At 35.5% G+C, this 18251-nt stretch overlaps 1 protein-coding gene across 12 annotated transcripts in view; it reads left to right on the top strand.

The window, feature by feature from the left end:
* The window catches only part of LOC139982960 (uncharacterized), a 499934-nt gene that overhangs the window by 390962 nt on the left and 90721 nt on the right, over window positions 1–18251 (top strand). For 8 of the 12 annotated variants that reach the window (XR_011798446.1, XM_071996192.1, XM_071996190.1 and 5 more), the window contains 8 exons: window positions 1583–1833; window positions 8865–9940; window positions 10823–10918; window positions 11082–11214; window positions 15149–15220; window positions 17389–17460; window positions 17827–17898; window positions 18110–18181. Coding sequence is in view for 11 of the 12 variants with exons in the window: in XM_071996192.1 (XP_071852293.1) it covers window positions 9784–9940; window positions 10823–10918; window positions 11082–11214; window positions 15149–15220; window positions 17389–17460; window positions 17827–17898; window positions 18110–18181 (674 nt within the window). In the remaining variant the exon portion in view is untranslated. Of the gene's footprint in view, window positions 1–1582; window positions 1834–7198; window positions 9972–10822; window positions 10919–11081; window positions 11215–15148; window positions 15221–17388; window positions 17461–17826; window positions 17899–18109; window positions 18182–18251 lie in introns of those variants that run through there. The other 4 variants (XM_071996191.1, XM_071996193.1, XM_071996194.1 and 1 more) reach the window with 3 other exon arrangements.

Raw genomic sequence — 18251 nt, 5'->3', positions numbered from 1 at the left:
TGAACAATTACACTGGAAGAATTTATTTCCATATGGCTTCAAAACGGTAGTGAAAAATATTTTCCAAGGGCTCTCATTAACGGAAAAATAACGGCGAACCCAAGTACACTTTAAGGATTTCATAAAACTATCAATGTGTGTAACCCTTAGTCCTCCTTCATCAATATTATTAATCATAGTACTCCTCTTAACCTTGTCAGGGCGCCCACACCAAATGAAATCGAAGATTATTCTTTCCACATCCTTAACAAAACTGGAGGGAGGGTTAGGTAAGACAAGGAATAGAAACACAAGTTGCGAAAGGGCAAGAGACTTAACTATGGTATTCCGGCCAATTGGGGTTATATCCCTGACAGACCACGAACGAGGGCATGATTTTAGTCGGGATAACTTTGGAGTATAGTTAAGCTCAAACAAATCATTTCTATTGTTCGTAAAGAAAATGCCCAAATAGCTAACTGGTCCACTGCTAACGGCAATTCCACTGAATGAAGTAAAAGGCCAATCACGAGCAAAAGAGCCAAGAGGAAAAAGAACAGACTTATTATAATTGATAACCAACCCAGAGGCTTCCTTCAAGTCACTTAAAATTTGCAAAGTTTTCTGCAATGAACCTCTAGAGCTATCTAAAACGAAAACAGTATCATCAGCATACTATAAAAGTTTGTAATTAATTATGACTATGATTATGATTATGATTATGATTATGATTATGATTATGATTATGATTATGATTATGATTATGATTATGATTATGATTATTATCATTATTATTATTATTATTATTATTATTATTATTATTATTATTATTATTATTATTATCATTGTTATTATTATTATTATGATTATTGCTATTGATTATGATTATTGTTATTGTTATCAGTATTATGATCATGATCATTATCATGATCATGATCATGATCATGATCATGATCATTATCATGATCATCATGATCATGATCATGATCATGATCATTATCATGATCATCATGATCATGATCATGATCATGATCATGATCATAATCATGATCATGATCATCATGATCATGATCATGATCATGATCATCATGATCATCATGATCATCATGATCATCATGATCATCATCGCCGTCGACGTCGTCGTCGTCGCCGTCGTCGTCGCCGTCGTCGTCAGCGTCGTCGTCGGCGTCGTCGGCGTCGTCGTCGTCGGCGGCGGCGTCGTCGTCGTCGTCATCGTCGTCATCATCGTTGTCATCATCACCGTCATCATCATCATCATTTTCATCGTCGTCATCATCATCATCTTCGTCGTCGTCGTCGTCGTCATCATCATCATCATCATTTTGATTATTAGTATTATTTTCATCATCATTGATGATTATTAATATTTTCATCATCACAGGTGATTATTATTATGACATCTTAAAATGCTTTTCTGGAGCGATGCACACGTTTTCTTAAGCATCGGACTTAATTTGGTCTTTCATACTTTAACTTTGCAACAAAATCTATACCATGTGGGGGAAATGGAATCATGTAAAGTTGAGAATCTTAGATGGAATTTACAATTTACTAGTGCTGAAGGTAATGAATCCCTCTACAGATGCGACCAATACCTTAAAAACCAATCATATGTTCGGTACATCGCCAATTTGGGAAGAGTTCGCACACAATTCGACATGTTCATCTTAGTAGCACCAACCATATTTGTATCGTTTTTGAGTTTGCTTACTAATTGCTTTCCAAGAGAAAACTCCAACGGACCAGCGTTTGGTCTGATGTGCCTTCTGGTTTTAATTATGCAACTTTCGACACTATACCAAGCCCGTCCTGACACTGGTTTCTGTTTTATGGGTAAGTTCAGTCCCCTTATGCACCGTGAACGTTTTCACTTTTATGAGTATGTGTATCAGAAATATGCATAGATCTGCAAAACATGTTACAGAATATCATGAAAACATGAATATTGCTTAAAGTTAGACTAACAATCACTATGTTTGTAGGAATCTGCATTCGGATTTGAGTTTGGAATCAAGCGGTCATTTTTGTGGAGTAGCCAATGCATGTACCCCGGAATCTATGAGACTACATAGGATTCGAACTACTCCTGGGCTTAGTATGCCTTGGAATAAATACACATCAACTTAAATAGTATATATGGATATATGGCTTCAATAAAATTACCTTTTTTTGATGAAGTGTGGATATTAGGGTTGAGACATTGCACTCGTTTGGCAACTTTTGTAATAAAGTTACTACAATTTCTTTTACTTTCCATCGTTTGAAACTTTTTGAATTAATGTGCTTTATTGGGTATAACAAAGAGTAACACAATTACAAATAGTGTGCTAACCCGTTATGAGTTAGGGTAAACAAGTCCTGTTTGTTAATTTGTTGGAAACAAAGTGTGTGTCCCCTCAAACCGTGACACCAAGGGACTTGATTTTTGAGTGTCTGAGTATAGGAATTAGTACCTCTGTGACCCGTGACGTAATATGATCGACATAGGTAAAATAGCATTTTGGGCATTAATCAAACACTATATGACTAAATATCGAAACTGTCACTCCCTTCTAGCATATATCACTTTTACGATGGCCCTTTGGTGCAATTGAAAATTTTTCACTTGTTTCTTTTGTCAAGATAATTTCTTTTTTTATTTCTTCATCTGATTTTTTCCCCGTTTTTTCGAGATATGTTTTGACTTGTAATGTATATGCAAATGTCGATACATCAAATGTTTAACGTACCATTAAATATTGTGTTTGTATTTGTCTGTGACTTTTTCAGGTATATACATCGTGATTTTAATTGTTATAGTGGTTCTCGAAACGACATTTTCTGTAATATATATGAACATAGAAAATATAAGTAACTACATCTGCAAGCCGTGCAATAGTGACTATAAACTTCTTAGTCGATCCGCAAAAAGTGACCACGAAAGCAGTCCACCAGACCAAGGAGGGAGCAATGAAACAATGGGGCACCATAATAACAGTTATCGACAGTCTGGGGAGGGATTGGAACTCATGTCAAATTCACAAAGCACGACAGAAAGCGATCCAACAGACCAAGGAGGGAGCGATCAATCCAAAAATCAACCAGAGACCAATTCTGCTAGTTGTCAACATTCCGAAACAACCTCTCCACCAGGTGATAGAAAAGAAGAAACTACAGGCAATCATTGGTTTGTTTGCAAGATATGTGTGACAGTTTTCTTCGGCATATCCATATTAGTGGTAAACGTTGTCATGTTTTTGTCACTTTGAGCATTTAGTCACCATGGTAAAGGCAATTAAGCTGTAGACCAGGGGTTCCCTAACTGGGGTGCATAAACCTCCAGGGGGTGCGTGAGTCCATCCCAACCGGTTCGTTAGACGCTTCTGAAAGTCAAAACTAGAGTACTTTCTGTTGACCAAAAATCTGATATATCATTTAAATTAGTAAATGTACAAAAGTTGGTAGTCATGAAAACAAAGCTGTGGGCACGCCATTTGGGTGGCCCTCTCCAGGACAGCTTCGAGGATCAAGCGCTTCGTGGAGGAAAACATCGTCTCATCGTGTGTGATTGGTGATCGATGCATGACACAATTCGGGATCTGATCTTAAAGTTTTCCCAAAAATATTTGTTCATCTCTTGTTTTTTTTTTCCATTACAATACAATATGAACTTGATCTTTAACGAAGCACTGTTATGCGTATTATAGATTTATAATGACTCAGATCGTGGGGGGGGGGGGGTAAAAGTTATGGAAACCCTGCTGTGTAGACAATATGTTTTAAAAGAACTAAAACTGAAACATTTATTTATAACCTTTATTTAAACATTTTTTTTTATAATGTTATTAGAAATGAACGAGCCAACAATGTAGCTTTCTGTTGTGTTGTGTATTTGATGAACAAAGGAGTTACAGCGCACATTGAATCAAGTAGAATAATTCACCAAGGCCTATTATATGTACTATACATTTAAATTATATGTTTATTGGATAGAAAATCAATGAAAGATGTTAGAAATGTACTAATGATTACTTAAGCAGGAAGGTTTTTACACCATAGAAACCTTCACCTCGAGGTTACCAAAATGTCGGCATCTATTCGTTATAACGAAGAAATACTTGTCCTATATGTACGGTGTTTATTCAATGGTTCTCTCTATATATGATTTACCCCAATGGAGAAACATATAATTCAACAGGAAAGTTGTGTAAATTCAACCTTGATTATTCCAGTATCATTTTCCAAGTTTTAAACAAGAGCTAACTAGAGTCCTAATCTAGTCGCGCAATTCAATTACTTATTGTACCGATTCAAACTATTGCTGCAATATTTTTTGCGTAATTTTATTCAAGACTCGTAAACTCGCGTCGTGAAGTTGATTTTAGTGTACCCATTCCACGAAACGAATTCCATTTAAATTGAACGGCTCACGAATCTTGGATAACGTACATACGAACCCAATGAAATGTAGCGTTTGTATTGTGATGCCGTGGGTCATTATCTCTGTCGCCCTCTATTTATCTAAGCTACATGTCACTGTTTATATAGCCACATGTGCTTTCCATTTGGACGGTGACGTATTACAGGTCACGTGACGTCTGTTCATCAGCTCAGGTGGATCAGATCTCGAGACTTGTGAGTCAGTCTTTTCTCTCCTGTTCTGGATCGTTCGGTTTGGTAGTAGCCCTGGCTCCGACCATTGTGGTCGTATTTGTATTTGTTTTTGTATTCGTCTTTTAAACACATTTGTGCGTATCGTTATAGGACTGCACATCGGTATTGAGACCTCGTTTTTCTAGTTGTTATTGAGGTCTTCATCCTGATGTATTGTGGTTGATATTAGCAATAAATTACAAAATCTCAGTACTCCATCCTTTACTCGTTTATCCATATATTTCATTCTGTGCATATGATAGCGAGATTCAAGGCTCGTCGTTACTAGGACACAACCATCTAAGCCGCATTTGTTTCCATACCACCACCAGTCCTCGGTAGGGAATATTTAGGCGCCCGCGGAATCTTAGATTGAGTAAACGTTACAGTATCATAAGTAAGGTCAACATATGTGATCCAAGCATTAAAAGTAAAGTTAGAGTGTTTGGAAGGAAACCCCGTAACTAGACTAAACTAAGTGTCACAAGTCAATCAAAAACAGACATTAATCTGTTTCAGTGACGTCAAAGAAATCATTCATGTTTTGACATTTTAAGACCTATTGACCTTATCACTCTTCTGATTCAGTGTTTGTCTTACGACTTCTTAGCGATGGTCATTATAGATGTTGACGTTAGAACAATCTGATTGGCTAAAAACTCCGTAATTGCAAATCTTTTTGAAAACAAAATCGCACCCTAGGGCTTATCTTGCATAGTCCTGACGTTTTCAATTTCCAAATGGATAATTTTAAAAGTTTGCAGTCTTAGGATAGTCTGTGGATAGTCTGTTGATAGTCTGTGGATAGTCTGCTGATAGTGTGTTGATAGTGTGTAAATAGTGTGCGGGTAGTCTGTGGATAGTCTGTGGATAGTATATGGATAGTCTGTGGATAGTCTGTGGATAGTATATGGATAGTCTGTGGATAGTCTGTGTATGGGTGAAACTGCAAATATGACTCAGTCCAATCCATCTGCAGACGCTCTCTTTATAACAAGTGTATCGCTGTTGTATAACATGGGAAGCCTTACCACCTCATCACCATGACTGCATATGATTTTATTAGGGAGTGGGCTCGATTAGTTTATGTTAAGGACTGACGGCCTTGGTAAGGGTCTGTAGTATATTAACAGTGTTTTCACCCCTAATCAGTCTCATTTTGTCTGCATTCTCTTTTTCTGAACAAACTGAAACAATACCTAACAGCAAAGAAATGTCATTTATTGCGGGAAGGGAGAGGGGAATGGGATTACTTGTTTCCTTGCGTATTACATAATCCCACTAATATATCTAGGGCGTTGTGGTCAAGTGATTAAGGCAGTGGACTTGTGATCTAAGGATTACAGGTTCGAGCCCTGGCCAGATCATTACGTTGTGTCCTTGGGCAAGGCGCTTTATCTCCATTGCCTCTCTTCACCCAGGTGTATAAATGGGGACCTGCGAGGTAACTTGTAAATATAGTTGCGTGCGCCGGTTTGTGGCTGCACCCTATGGGAAGTCCCCCGGGGGACACGTGGTTGTGGTGCACTGTGGTGCCCCAGGAGAGATTGATTGAATTGTGCACACTTTGGTGTGTGGGTGTGACAAGTTACCAATGACCAGGGGTTAAGTTGTAAAGTCGTGTGAGGAGGCATTAGCCTCATACAAGACTGTAAACCTTCAACTTTAACTTTTTTATCTATATTTCTGCTTTTATGAATAATGGTGGCGCTAGTTTGAAACGCTTTGATATTTGCATGAAATGCTGCAAGGGCTCTTAAAAGCATCCGTATATTCAAGATAGGTGCCTCCAAGCATGCCGGTCGCAAAGAGTGTTTCGACCCTCTGGCAAGAATTCACGCACGCTACTTAGACGCTTCATGTCGATTTGACCGACCTTCTTAGCGTCCTCCCAGGTTCTTTTGTGACATCAAGGGAGACATGACTCGGGATCCTATGCCACAAAAAGTGCCAAACCACTACAGGAGAGTTATGAAAACTCCAGTGTGCCTTGAACTCTAGCACGATTTACCGAACCGGCCGACCAGAGTCTTTCATCTGCCCCTTTCTTGAACCGGTTATCACATCAGCTAATAAATTAGAGGTTTGAATTAATATATAAAAGACTACAGAGAGGAGTATCAGTGAGTGAAAAAGATAAGTTGTTTAGTCTCAATTCAGTTGGTCTCGAGGTGAAGACATCAGGGTTAATTACTAGTCCTCTTAAAGAGGTTTTAAGTCTTGTAATGTCATATTCCAAGAAACATAAGTTCTAGCTAACTTTATGTCGCTATTCCTATCTCTTTTTTTTTACGATATCCACATTTAAAGCATTTTTCCGGGTAATTTGATGGGGCTTCGATTTCTCAGTACAAGACTGATTGTTCAACAATGTAGTCCAGCATCTTCAATTGTGAAAGGGACACGTTTAAATTGCAATTTTGAAACCTAATGAAAACATAAAAGTAGAATAGCAATACAACTGAGACTGGTAGCAGTGTTTGAAACGGTCTATAACACTTCGGTCATCTTTTTTAATCAACCTTGATATTTGAAAATATACATACGTTAACATAGAAGTAGTGGTTTTTCCATATTTTGAGAATCGATGTGGCCTTGTTTTAGGTTTATTAAAGGTATTACTGATTGACAAACTAAGGTTATTATTTTGATATCATAAATATATTGACGTTGGTTTCTTTCAAATCATTATGAAATAAAATTTTCTGTATAACATCGTAAACGTTTAGCTCCTAATAAGAATCGCTACAAACTAATGGAAGAAAAAATGGAATGACTAAGTCATTTTACGGAATCGCATTTTACAGCATTATTTCATAACTCACTTTGTCCCACTTAGAAATCATCATATCAGACCAGGTTAATGTTGAAAATATTGATGTTTATTCAGTTTGGAAAGCCACTAATAAAAATCTTGTGTGCATTCCTTACCAATGCACTACGTGAATATTTCAAGGTTATGTCTTACTTTCGTTTAGAAGTTTTGTTGTAACCAGCAGCAATATATGTCAATCTCACCAATGTAGCTCCAAATAAAGGGTAGGTTTTATCTTCCTTCGAGTTATATCCAGACATGATACTGACTGAAGACGTTGCAACAGATGATTGTTATGTTGACATACTTTGCCTCACTCTTGCAAATAATTATTGAATTATCTTTACATATTCTGCTTTCCAATTATATTTCTTTAAGTAATTAACAATTTAACTGCAATACCAATACAGAAAACAGAAAAGATACTACTCTAAAACCAATTGGTATTAAACAAAAGTAGCAGTATTTTATGGTAGACATGCAAAAGAAACTCGAAAGTAAAATAGCAAGTCAGTTAAGGTTACTCGATAGAGGGTACTCAATTATTTTGCTAAGACTGTGTGTAATGGTTGATGTAAACTTGCCGAGGTTTGAAAGATCTTAATTTATAAGTGAATATAATAATATCTTGACATAAATGGTTAACTTATCACGATAGTCAGCTGAACGCTTTCAGCCGTGGTATAGCTATCGCGCAATTTTGCCGACTTTCTATCACTTTTTGCCACTGTGTTTGACCAACTGTCGTTTCGTCAATTTTCATTCCTTTAAGGGCCATTCTCTGAAAGCGTAAGACCTGCCACTCCTGTTTGAGCTTTTGTCAAAATTTGCTGAAATGTTGTTGATATAAAGTTTGAGTGGTGGTGAACCAAATCTGTGAGGAATATTTTATTGTCGTCATTGAGGGCCCAAAAACAGGGCGTTCTGTATTTTTTCAGTTATGATGAAACGTAGGCCACAGCTAATGCAATGATTGATAGGACTAAAATGTCGTGATTGGTTTGTGTGAGTTATGTTTTCCTACATGCGATCAATATTTTACATATAAAGGTCATTGTAGTTCACTAGCGGTCATTTTCTGAATATTTAAAAAGGTGCTACTTCTTCTAGACCTTTTGTTCAAAGTTGAAGAATTGTTGTAGATATAAAGTTTGAAAGGTAGTGAACCAAAGTAATTCAGGAACTTTTTAGGTAGTTATGTGAGGGTACTTAACAGGGCGTTAGGTATAACATTCTTTAGTTGTAATGTAATCTTGGACAGCTTATAAGTTGAACACCCCTGTGACATATGTAGTGGAAGTGTCCCACGAAAGTTAAACAGAACTTTTCATACTTGAAAGTATATTCGGATATCACCATTTAAAAATAGGGGTTGTTTAATGTATAGTTTCATTTCAATATTATACGTCACCTTTAGTGTGAACAACCGTGGGAAGATAACTGAACGATGAGTGAAACGCAACCAAGATATTTGAAGTGACACAGATGATTGTAACATCCAGTGAGAGTGACTTGAACATGAAAAAACGGGAAATATGGTAGGTACTGGGTAGGTTTCTATTTGGATACTGTCACGTAATGAATACTTGAACTGTACGTGTCGTAAGCACATATAGTAAAGCCGGAAGAATGTAACTCTTTAAGAATAGTTTTTATGTGACAAGACTTTGTAGATAATGTAACTATTCGTGCAGCGGTATTTTGAAGGCGTTAAAGTCGAGCGATTTCAATTCATGAACGACCATAGAAAATCGCGTTTCCATTATCGAAGAACTAAAGATGTGTATATCTTTCTCAGGGCTTCACGATTCAGATATTTGCGAACATTACCGATATTTTGAATGTACAAGAGAGATGATAGGATGACATTTAATATGTGTGCTTCGTTATTATAAAAGAATAAAAATAACGCGTTTCTTGCTTAACATACTTTTCAAAATGGAAACGAAAAGAAAGTTGAGTATTTAAGTGCATATGATTAAGAACCCTCTTGCCCGTATAAAACAATGCTATTACCTTTTAAATTATGCAAGTTTTAGGTAATTATTCACCAGCTACTCCATTTTAAACTAATAACCTAACAGATTTTACAATATGGAAACGAAAAAGAAAGTTTAGTATTTAAGTGCATATGACTAAGAACCCTCTTGACTGCATACAATAGGTGCTAAAAATACCCAATATCTTTTGTATAAGAACTTGTTGACGGTTTGTATCACCTTCACACTTTACCTAACAGAGTGAATACTTGAGCTGTGTTAACGGAGTGAATACTTGAGCTGTGTTACATTGCATGTAGTAAGGAAGAACACAAATCACTCAACCATTTTACTGTTATGTATCTCTGTCTGAACCATACTCCCCGTGAAGAAAAAGGCGTAAAGTGGCGGACTAATTCAGTTTTGGGCAAGATTAATAATCGTATTAATAATAACAACAGAAAAGAAGAAGACTTCCTGACACGCAATCGTTTTACATCAAAAGTATCATATTGTGAGGATTCGCTGTAAGGTTTTTCTGTGAGGTTTGTAGTAGTTTAAATGTCATAAATATGGTTTCGTTTGTAATCTGTATAGTTAATAGGGTATATATTTTTGAGTATTCCGAATTATGGTCTTTAATATGTCGTAGTTCAAGAAAAAGGTAGAAAAAAACATTTGTGTGCAATTATCTTTCTGTAGCTATGCCAGTTTCAAGGTACTAGTAATTAAAATATGCAAAATCAATGGAAAAGTTTTTTCAAAGTTGTAATCGATGATAACAAATTAACAATGTTGTTCTTCCAACAAATATGCATGCACAGCACACCTCTCAAATCACATATCTACTGTACGGCTATATTTCGTGAAGAATAGTATAGAGGAACGTACGTAAAATACTAGTGTGTTACTAATGTCAGTTGGTGTATTATTCGTCGTTAAATGCATATGATATAGTAAGAACGTTTATAGGCCTGGCTTATCGTTGCATAATTAGCCAAATTGCTGACGAAAGTGTTCATCCTTTTGCTAAAGTTTTGGAAGATTCGAGACCTTACTCGCGCAAATTAAGTTTGGTTTATGTATGGAGTAGAGTAAGGATCACAATTAGTGGCATTTAGGCTGCACTTTGAGATGACATTTAAACGCAATATTTCCCTTTAACTGAACCAAAATGTATTCATTTAAATAAACACAACAGCGTATATGGTTGCATGATACTCACTATACTTTACGGTCGTAAAATTGTTGATAAATTGAAAACTTGTTGAGTTACCCTCGCATATGAATGTCATCATCTCATCCATAGCGAAGTTGCAGAAACAGCATCTTCACAATCTTCACCTTTACGTTGTCTTGAAGATTTGTGTCTAACATGTTACTGATTTTCTCGCAGATCAGAACAGGAAAATGCTTGCGAGCAGGGTGACTACGTTGACCTGGTTGTGTGCCATTTTTTATTCTCGTGTAGCTTTGTTAGCTAACGGGGAAGGTAAGCAACGTCCACAAATACTGTTTAGCACTGCAAATGAAATATTTAGTCACCTTTAACATGTGTAGTTATCTTTCTTGCTTTACTTTCAAGTTATTGCATGGGTGCGAATTTTCTGTTGTATAAGCATAGTATCTCATCCAACCTATTTATCATTTTCTAGATGCATGTGGGGACCAAGGGATTTGCAATTGCTACTTTGAAGAGGAAGAAGCTATCCCCGTCTTTGATGTTGACTGCTCATATCTTGGACTAACTCTGCCGCCTTCGAATTTCCCCCCGAAAACAAATAACTTGTGAGTCTGTCTTAAAACTCCTGAATGATTTTTAACTGTATTATAATTGTTTGTATGGTTAGTAATGCGAGTGGACAGTAGGATCCCTGTTTCCGTGATGATTTTTACCTTAACATGCTAACATAAATATTGTCAGGAAGACGTGATAACTTACGGTATAAATGCAATGTTACATGGGAACATTATCAATTCAGACGGTTATGCCTTCCTTTAGGGGCAATATCTTACTCGTTCTATACGAGTTCTCGGAAAACGAAGACACTAAACGAACCCACAATTGTGTTCAAAGTTAAAAATATCATACTCAACCATCTCCGTTGACGGAGTACAATATAAAAGTATTATTAAGTTGTGTATTTTGTGTATCGTGGCCAGCAAGTCTACTAAGCCTAATGATATGTATTAGCCAAGAAAGGAATCATACATGAAACGTCAAAACTTCGATTTAAAACTTCGTTATCGCCATCGAAAATCCCTCCATATAGCCTGATCACACATGCAAGAATTATGCGGTGCATTTGCAATTTCACTTCCTTAACACATCCACGGACATTGTAACAATACAAACATTGTAAAGTAGTCTCTGCAAGTTGCCGTATATTGGACTCTTTAAATTTAAAAGGTAGAATCTCGTCCTTTTCAGTCGCTGCAAAATAAGTTATCATGTAAAGCAATCATGTAAACATTTTGTGTACGAAATCCAGTGAAATGGATTCATTACTCATAAATCAAGTACGTGCAATCGGATAGCCTCAGTAAGTAGAACGGGTAGAGAGAACGCGTTCACATAAAGTATACCTGTAACAATAGCAACAGTTTTGTGTAGGAGGGAGTGAAAACAATATTTACGTAATCATATTTCACAGGCAATGCAAACTTTGCTCATTCATCAATCTGTACAAGTATTACACTATGAATGTCGTGGCTGCAGCTCTCCATTCATGAACACTTTAAAATTCTTCAAGCAATGTTACCGTTTGGAAAGTACTTTGCCATTTACCACACCTTAAAAGATGCAAAACACAATAAATATGCAATCTTGGTATGACCCATGCCAGATTGGAAGATTTGGATATATTTTTGGACCAAGCCAGTTAAATGTATATTTTACTTTTCAAATGTTCCATATTGATATTATTTGAATATGAATTATCTACTCCAATAGACACCAAGGAAATTGGAGCAATTCCCAGGAGTATCATAACTTTGTCAGGGGACATTCGAAGCACAAAATGTGCATTTAAATAGAGGAATATAGACTTGGGCTAGTCCTTGAGTTTTTATCACGACAAGTGTGTGTTTAATATAGAGAGGGGGTTCAAATTTCTCATGCTAACTAGGTAAAAGCCTGGGCGTTTACAAGGCGAGGAGTTGCCAGCACTGGGGTCATTGAAGACGGTTATCTTGTAGGGGTCTGCCAGATTGTGAAGGGTTTGTTTCATTTTCTCCAAAATCGACTGGGGAAACGGGGGGGCAACATTAAAATTGGTGGAATGCAACGCGCCCTCCACTCACATTCACTTGTGGGTGCTGCAGCCTAATTAACATATTCTCTCAAAGTGAATGTCAAGTAACGAAATGTTAGAAAACGGAATCACTGAAAGTTCTTTCGTGTCTTTCAGCAATGATTAACTACCCCCTTATCCCACATACCACAAGCTATCACGCCAGCATTATTTTCCTAAATAGTCTGCAGGTCTGTCATGTAAAGTATTAAGCCAGGACAAAACTCGTCTTAAACATAATTTACGACCGGCGTTTACATGTAAATATATTTGCGAACGTGTTTTAGAAATAATTGCCATTGTTCCTGCAAAAACATAAAGTAAGGTCAAATATTTGTTGAGTGCAATGCACCCATCTACATGGGTTCGACAACAAGTTGCGAACATTTCATGGATTTCATTGTCTGTATGAAGCTAAGGAAATTTTACAAGTTCGTACTCATTGTCCAAAAAGTTTCAAACCCCATGTCCCGGGAAACGTTTCACCGTGTGAAGAGCGTGGTGTTTGAACAATATTCTACCATATGGTTGTATACAAATCCTATAAAAGTAGGTCTTGTTGTCATGTAACGACACGAATCCTTCGTGGAGTAGTGACTAATAATAATGTCAGTTAACATGGGTTTAGTGGCTTTCACACACAAATTGAACAGATACAATTATCATAATGTTTGGAAGAAAAATTGGGTAAGGGACGCTTTCATGATTTTTATTTCTGGCTCGACAGTTCACAGATGAAGGCTATGCAGTAGTACTAGACTATTTCTTGTGCTCTTAAATATTGAAAGAAGTAATATCCTTTTGGGAAATTTTTCCCACGTTTAAAATCTGTCCCTCAAATTAAAAGATTCAGAAGATACCACGTCCATGCATTTTCAATAAACAACCGTTTCACACAGAGATTACACTAGCTATTGTAAATCTGTAAGTTTTGTAAATACTTCATTGTGCTGACAGATATGATAAGTTGGTAGCATGTGCTATTAAGCTTACAGTATGAACTAAGGATATATGTAATCCCAGCAAATCCCAACAACAGGAATAGTTAGAAATACACATATCCTCATTTCTTACTGTAATCCTAATAATACATGCTACCGATTTATATCACGTTCCAGGTTTTTACTTTGGTATAAAACTTCAAGATTTACAGTAGTATCTGTGTTCTCTGTGTGTATCGGGTGCAAGGAAAGTCTAAAAGATAGAAATATTATGATGTATAGTTTACGTTTGCCAACTCAGGTTAAAACACAGCTATTGCACTGAATGTATATCGGTGCTGTTATCGATACCATTACTTATAATATATTCAAGTAGCTTATTTTGACAGTGACAAGGGCAGGGAGAATATATTCCCGAGAAATATTACATTCCTTCTGGTTTGTAGTGACTTTTGTGATGATGTGTAAATGTTTATTTTGTATAATCTTCCCTACCAAAACTTGTAAAGTAACGTATTTCCGTAGGGTACAGTTGAGTTTTTTTATTTATTTTATGTTTTTATAGATAATTAATCGTGCATGTTATCTTTATATACAACAATATATACAGCCTACACATATATATTTATTATAATTTTACATATACGCAGCTTAATTATATAGCAAACTCTCCTATGTTTTAACTTACGTCTAAGTTATTGTGAGATTTGTTAGACTTCTTGTTTAATATTATTTTCAGGATAAATGTAACCCTTTTTTTGAGGGGGGGGGGGGGGGGGCGAGACGTGTTATATATGACACAATTACACATGTCGTGGCTTTGATCCAGTATACGTAATAGTTTATGCATCTCAGCTATAACAACGTTGAAAGTCGGGAGATTGTTCTCGAGAAATCACATTTTCGCTCCAAGTTAATAAAAAGACTGATCCAACTAACTTGTACGTGTCTTAAACTCATGGGAAAAGAAGAGCCGGTTTTTCTTTTAACTCGAATGCAGTCACAACTCAACTTTTGAAAAGGAAAATTAGTCCAGACCGTGTATCGTAATATTTTATCCACGCCAATGGAGAATTCACTAAACACCCATTTATTAAGAAGAAAGAAACACATCACAGAGTTACATACCTTCCACTTTCAAACATTGTCAGATGCAAAACATGATTCTTGCTTTTTTCAGGTTACTTAATCAAACCAACATGACGGCTCTCGCTGAAACTTTATTTTCTGATATGATTTCCTTTCATTATTTGTAAACGTAAATATTATATTTTCAATTATTATTGTTAATGTAGTTTGTTAATTTTATTCTTACTTTTTACTTGAAAAGGAAAATTAGTCCAGACCGTGTATCGTAATATTTTATCCACGCCAATGGAGAATTCACTAATTACCCATTTATTAAGAAGAAAGAAACATATCACAGAGTTATATCTTTCCACTTTCAAGCATTGTCACATGCAAAACATGATTATTGGTTCTTTTCAGGTTACTTAGTCATAACAAGTTGACGGCTCTTCCTGAACATATATTTTCTGATATGATTTCCTTACAGACTTTGTAAGTTTACATATATTTTCCATTATTATTATTCATGGAAATTAATTGATACCTCTGTTATCGTATGATATACATATAACTTGCAGATATCTGGGTTGTAACAAGTTGGGATCTTTCCCAATGCATATATTTTCCAATCTCTCGAAGCTTGAGCAGCTGTAAGTTTTTTTTTCCACTAAGTCCTACTTATAATATGTTTTTGTACATGTTCAACTCATTTTCTCAAACATATTTGCCTGCGTTCATATGTTACGTAAAATGTCCTTTCTTACTACAACTTTGTGTATCAAGTCCTTTCAGGGGTCTGTCTGAAAATACCTTGACATACCTACCTGTCACGATCTTTAGTAATCTCACATACCTCCAGGATTGTAGGATTGTCCCATGTTCATAAGATATGACTGAATTGCAGGTAACTTGGGAAACAGGGTCTAGTATATCCACTTTAATGGAACATCCTCATCTAACCTGAAATGTAACGGGCCATTACTTTTCATTTATGTATATTACTAATATTCATTCAACATCCTCAAAATCAAACTTTGTTCTTTTTGCTGATGATACAACAGTTCTGTTTTGTTCAAAATAAGAATGTAAAGGGTGCAAGTTTACATGCAGAGAAAGAATTTACAAATAGGGGAAAGCAAAATAGTACTTATTAATATAGTTTATTCCAATATCTTTGCTTTTCCTTTTCGTATTTAGAGACAATATCACTTGCTGCTATGTCAAGGATCAGTAAACTGATTAAATTATGTATTAATAATGTCTAATAATAAAATCCTTATGAAAGTGATGTCTGTATAATGTATAATGGTAGAAGTATTGTTGACTGGAAAGAGTTATTTCCTGTCTGTATAATGTCTGTATGTCTTTATGTCTGTATAATGTCTGTATAATGTCTGTTGTTGTTGACTGGAATTGTCATTGTTGACTGGAATTGTCTGGAATTGTCTGGAATTGACTGGAATTGTCTGGAGTTGACTGGAATTGTCATTGTTGACTCTCAGCATAATTGTTGACTGGAAAGAGTTATTTCCTGTCTGTATAATGTCTGTATGTCTGTATAATGTCTGTATAATGTATAATGGTAGAAGTATTGTTGACTGGAAAGAGTTATTTCCTGTAAATCAATATTTTATATAACGTGTTTACCATGCAGATTCTCCGCCGTTTTTATGAATTATATTAAAATTTCACATTGAAGAAAAACAAAAAAATATCGGCTTTGTATATCTGTCATTGCAGGCGTATTGCCCAAATGTTATGATTGTACAGAGAGCACCTCTGGTGCTTTGATCTGACAATTTACACACAATAACCACTCTTTATAGGCAAGCCAAGCCGTAAATAAGAAATGGTGTGTTGTTCTTATTTATTTACTATATATCTGTCATATCACTTGCCACACATTCAATTCTTTCTCTGATTAGTTATCACTCAAGTGGGTTTGAAGCCTTAATTCTATCAAAATGCTTCGAGTAGAATGTTGTTCGTCATTGTTTTGATAGTTAATCACGTAATAAATGTCAGGTTAAAAACACTCCTTTTAGTAACCTAACTAATATTCTGTTGAAAGGATTGCGTATATGCTAGTAAATCACTATAGACTTTATATTATTATGATTTTTTTTTTCTCATTCAACGTCGACACATGTTTCATTTGCATGCTTTGCGAATGTTAATGAACATTATATTATGCTGTTATTGTGAGAATGAATGAAAGAAGGATTATTTACCCAATTTTAGTTGTTTCAAAACAAACGCCACTTATGCCGATCAGGTTGCATCATTACAGATCATATCATATGAATGGTCTACATATTTATCTGTTAACATAATTTAATGTTTTTCAATAGATTAACATGCGTAATGCAAGAACTAAACGTTGCTTTTTCTTCCACCAAATAAAAAATTCATTTGGCTATTTATTTGTGATGTTATTTCTATATTTATTACAGAGATCTGCATAGCAACAACCAAGAAGATTAAATTTTTACTTGAAAAGGAAAATTTGTCCAGACTGTGTATCGTTATACCTTATCCACGCCAATGAAGAAATCAATAAACACCCATTTTATTAAGAAGAAAGAAACATATCATAGAGTTATATACTTTCCACTTTCGAGCATTGTCACATGCAAAATATAATTCTTGTTTCTTTTCAGGTTACTTAGTGATAACAACTTGACTACTCTTCCTGAACATATATTTTCCGATTTGATTTCCTTACAGCTTTTGTAAGTTTACATATATTTACCATTATTAATATTCATGTAAATAAATTGATTGATTATTGAAAAATATTCAATGACTATTCATCATTATATCGTGTTTGGATTTCATGTTCTTCCATCTGGATGAATGTCCAAATTATGGAACTTTTTTGACGAATATAACTTGCAAACTTGGTTAGAATAGTGCACGGTAACGTAGCAATAACAAATGTACAATTGTTCCTTTAAGGAAACGGTCAAATTGATATCTCTCATTTGCTCTGTGGTTAAGGACCTCTGCAGATACACATAGTAACACACAGTATGATATCTTACAGTGTACCCCACCATCATACCTCTGATATCCTATGATATGCACATTACTTGCAGATACCTTGATTCAAACAAGTTGGCATCTCTCCCAATGCATATATTTGCCAATCTCTCGAATCTTGAGGAGCTGTAAGTTTTTTTTTTCACTACATCGTATTTATATTATGATTTATATTATGTTTTTGTACATGTTCAATTTATTTTCTTAAGCAATATTTGCCTGGATTCATATGTTACGTAAAATGTCCTTTACTTTCTATTCTAAACTAATTTTATGCTTTCTGCGTCAATAAATGATGATTTTATATCGTACTATAACTTGTGTATTAATTCCTTTCAGGGGTCTGTTTGAAAATAACTTGACGTCCCTACCTGTCACGATCTTTAGTAATCTCACAAACCTCCAGGTGTTGTAAGTTTTTTTTTATGTATTGCGTTATGTTTCAAAAAAGATGGAAATAACCGTTTCAATTACTGTAACC

The sequence above is a fragment of the Apostichopus japonicus genome, chromosome 16 (genome assembly GCF_037975245.1).
Source record: "Apostichopus japonicus isolate 1M-3 chromosome 16, ASM3797524v1, whole genome shotgun sequence".
Taxonomy (NCBI): domain Eukaryota; kingdom Metazoa; phylum Echinodermata; class Holothuroidea; order Aspidochirotida; family Stichopodidae; genus Apostichopus; species Apostichopus japonicus.
Note: the sequence above shows the minus strand (reverse complement) of the source record. Positions and strands in the feature narration are given on the sequence as shown.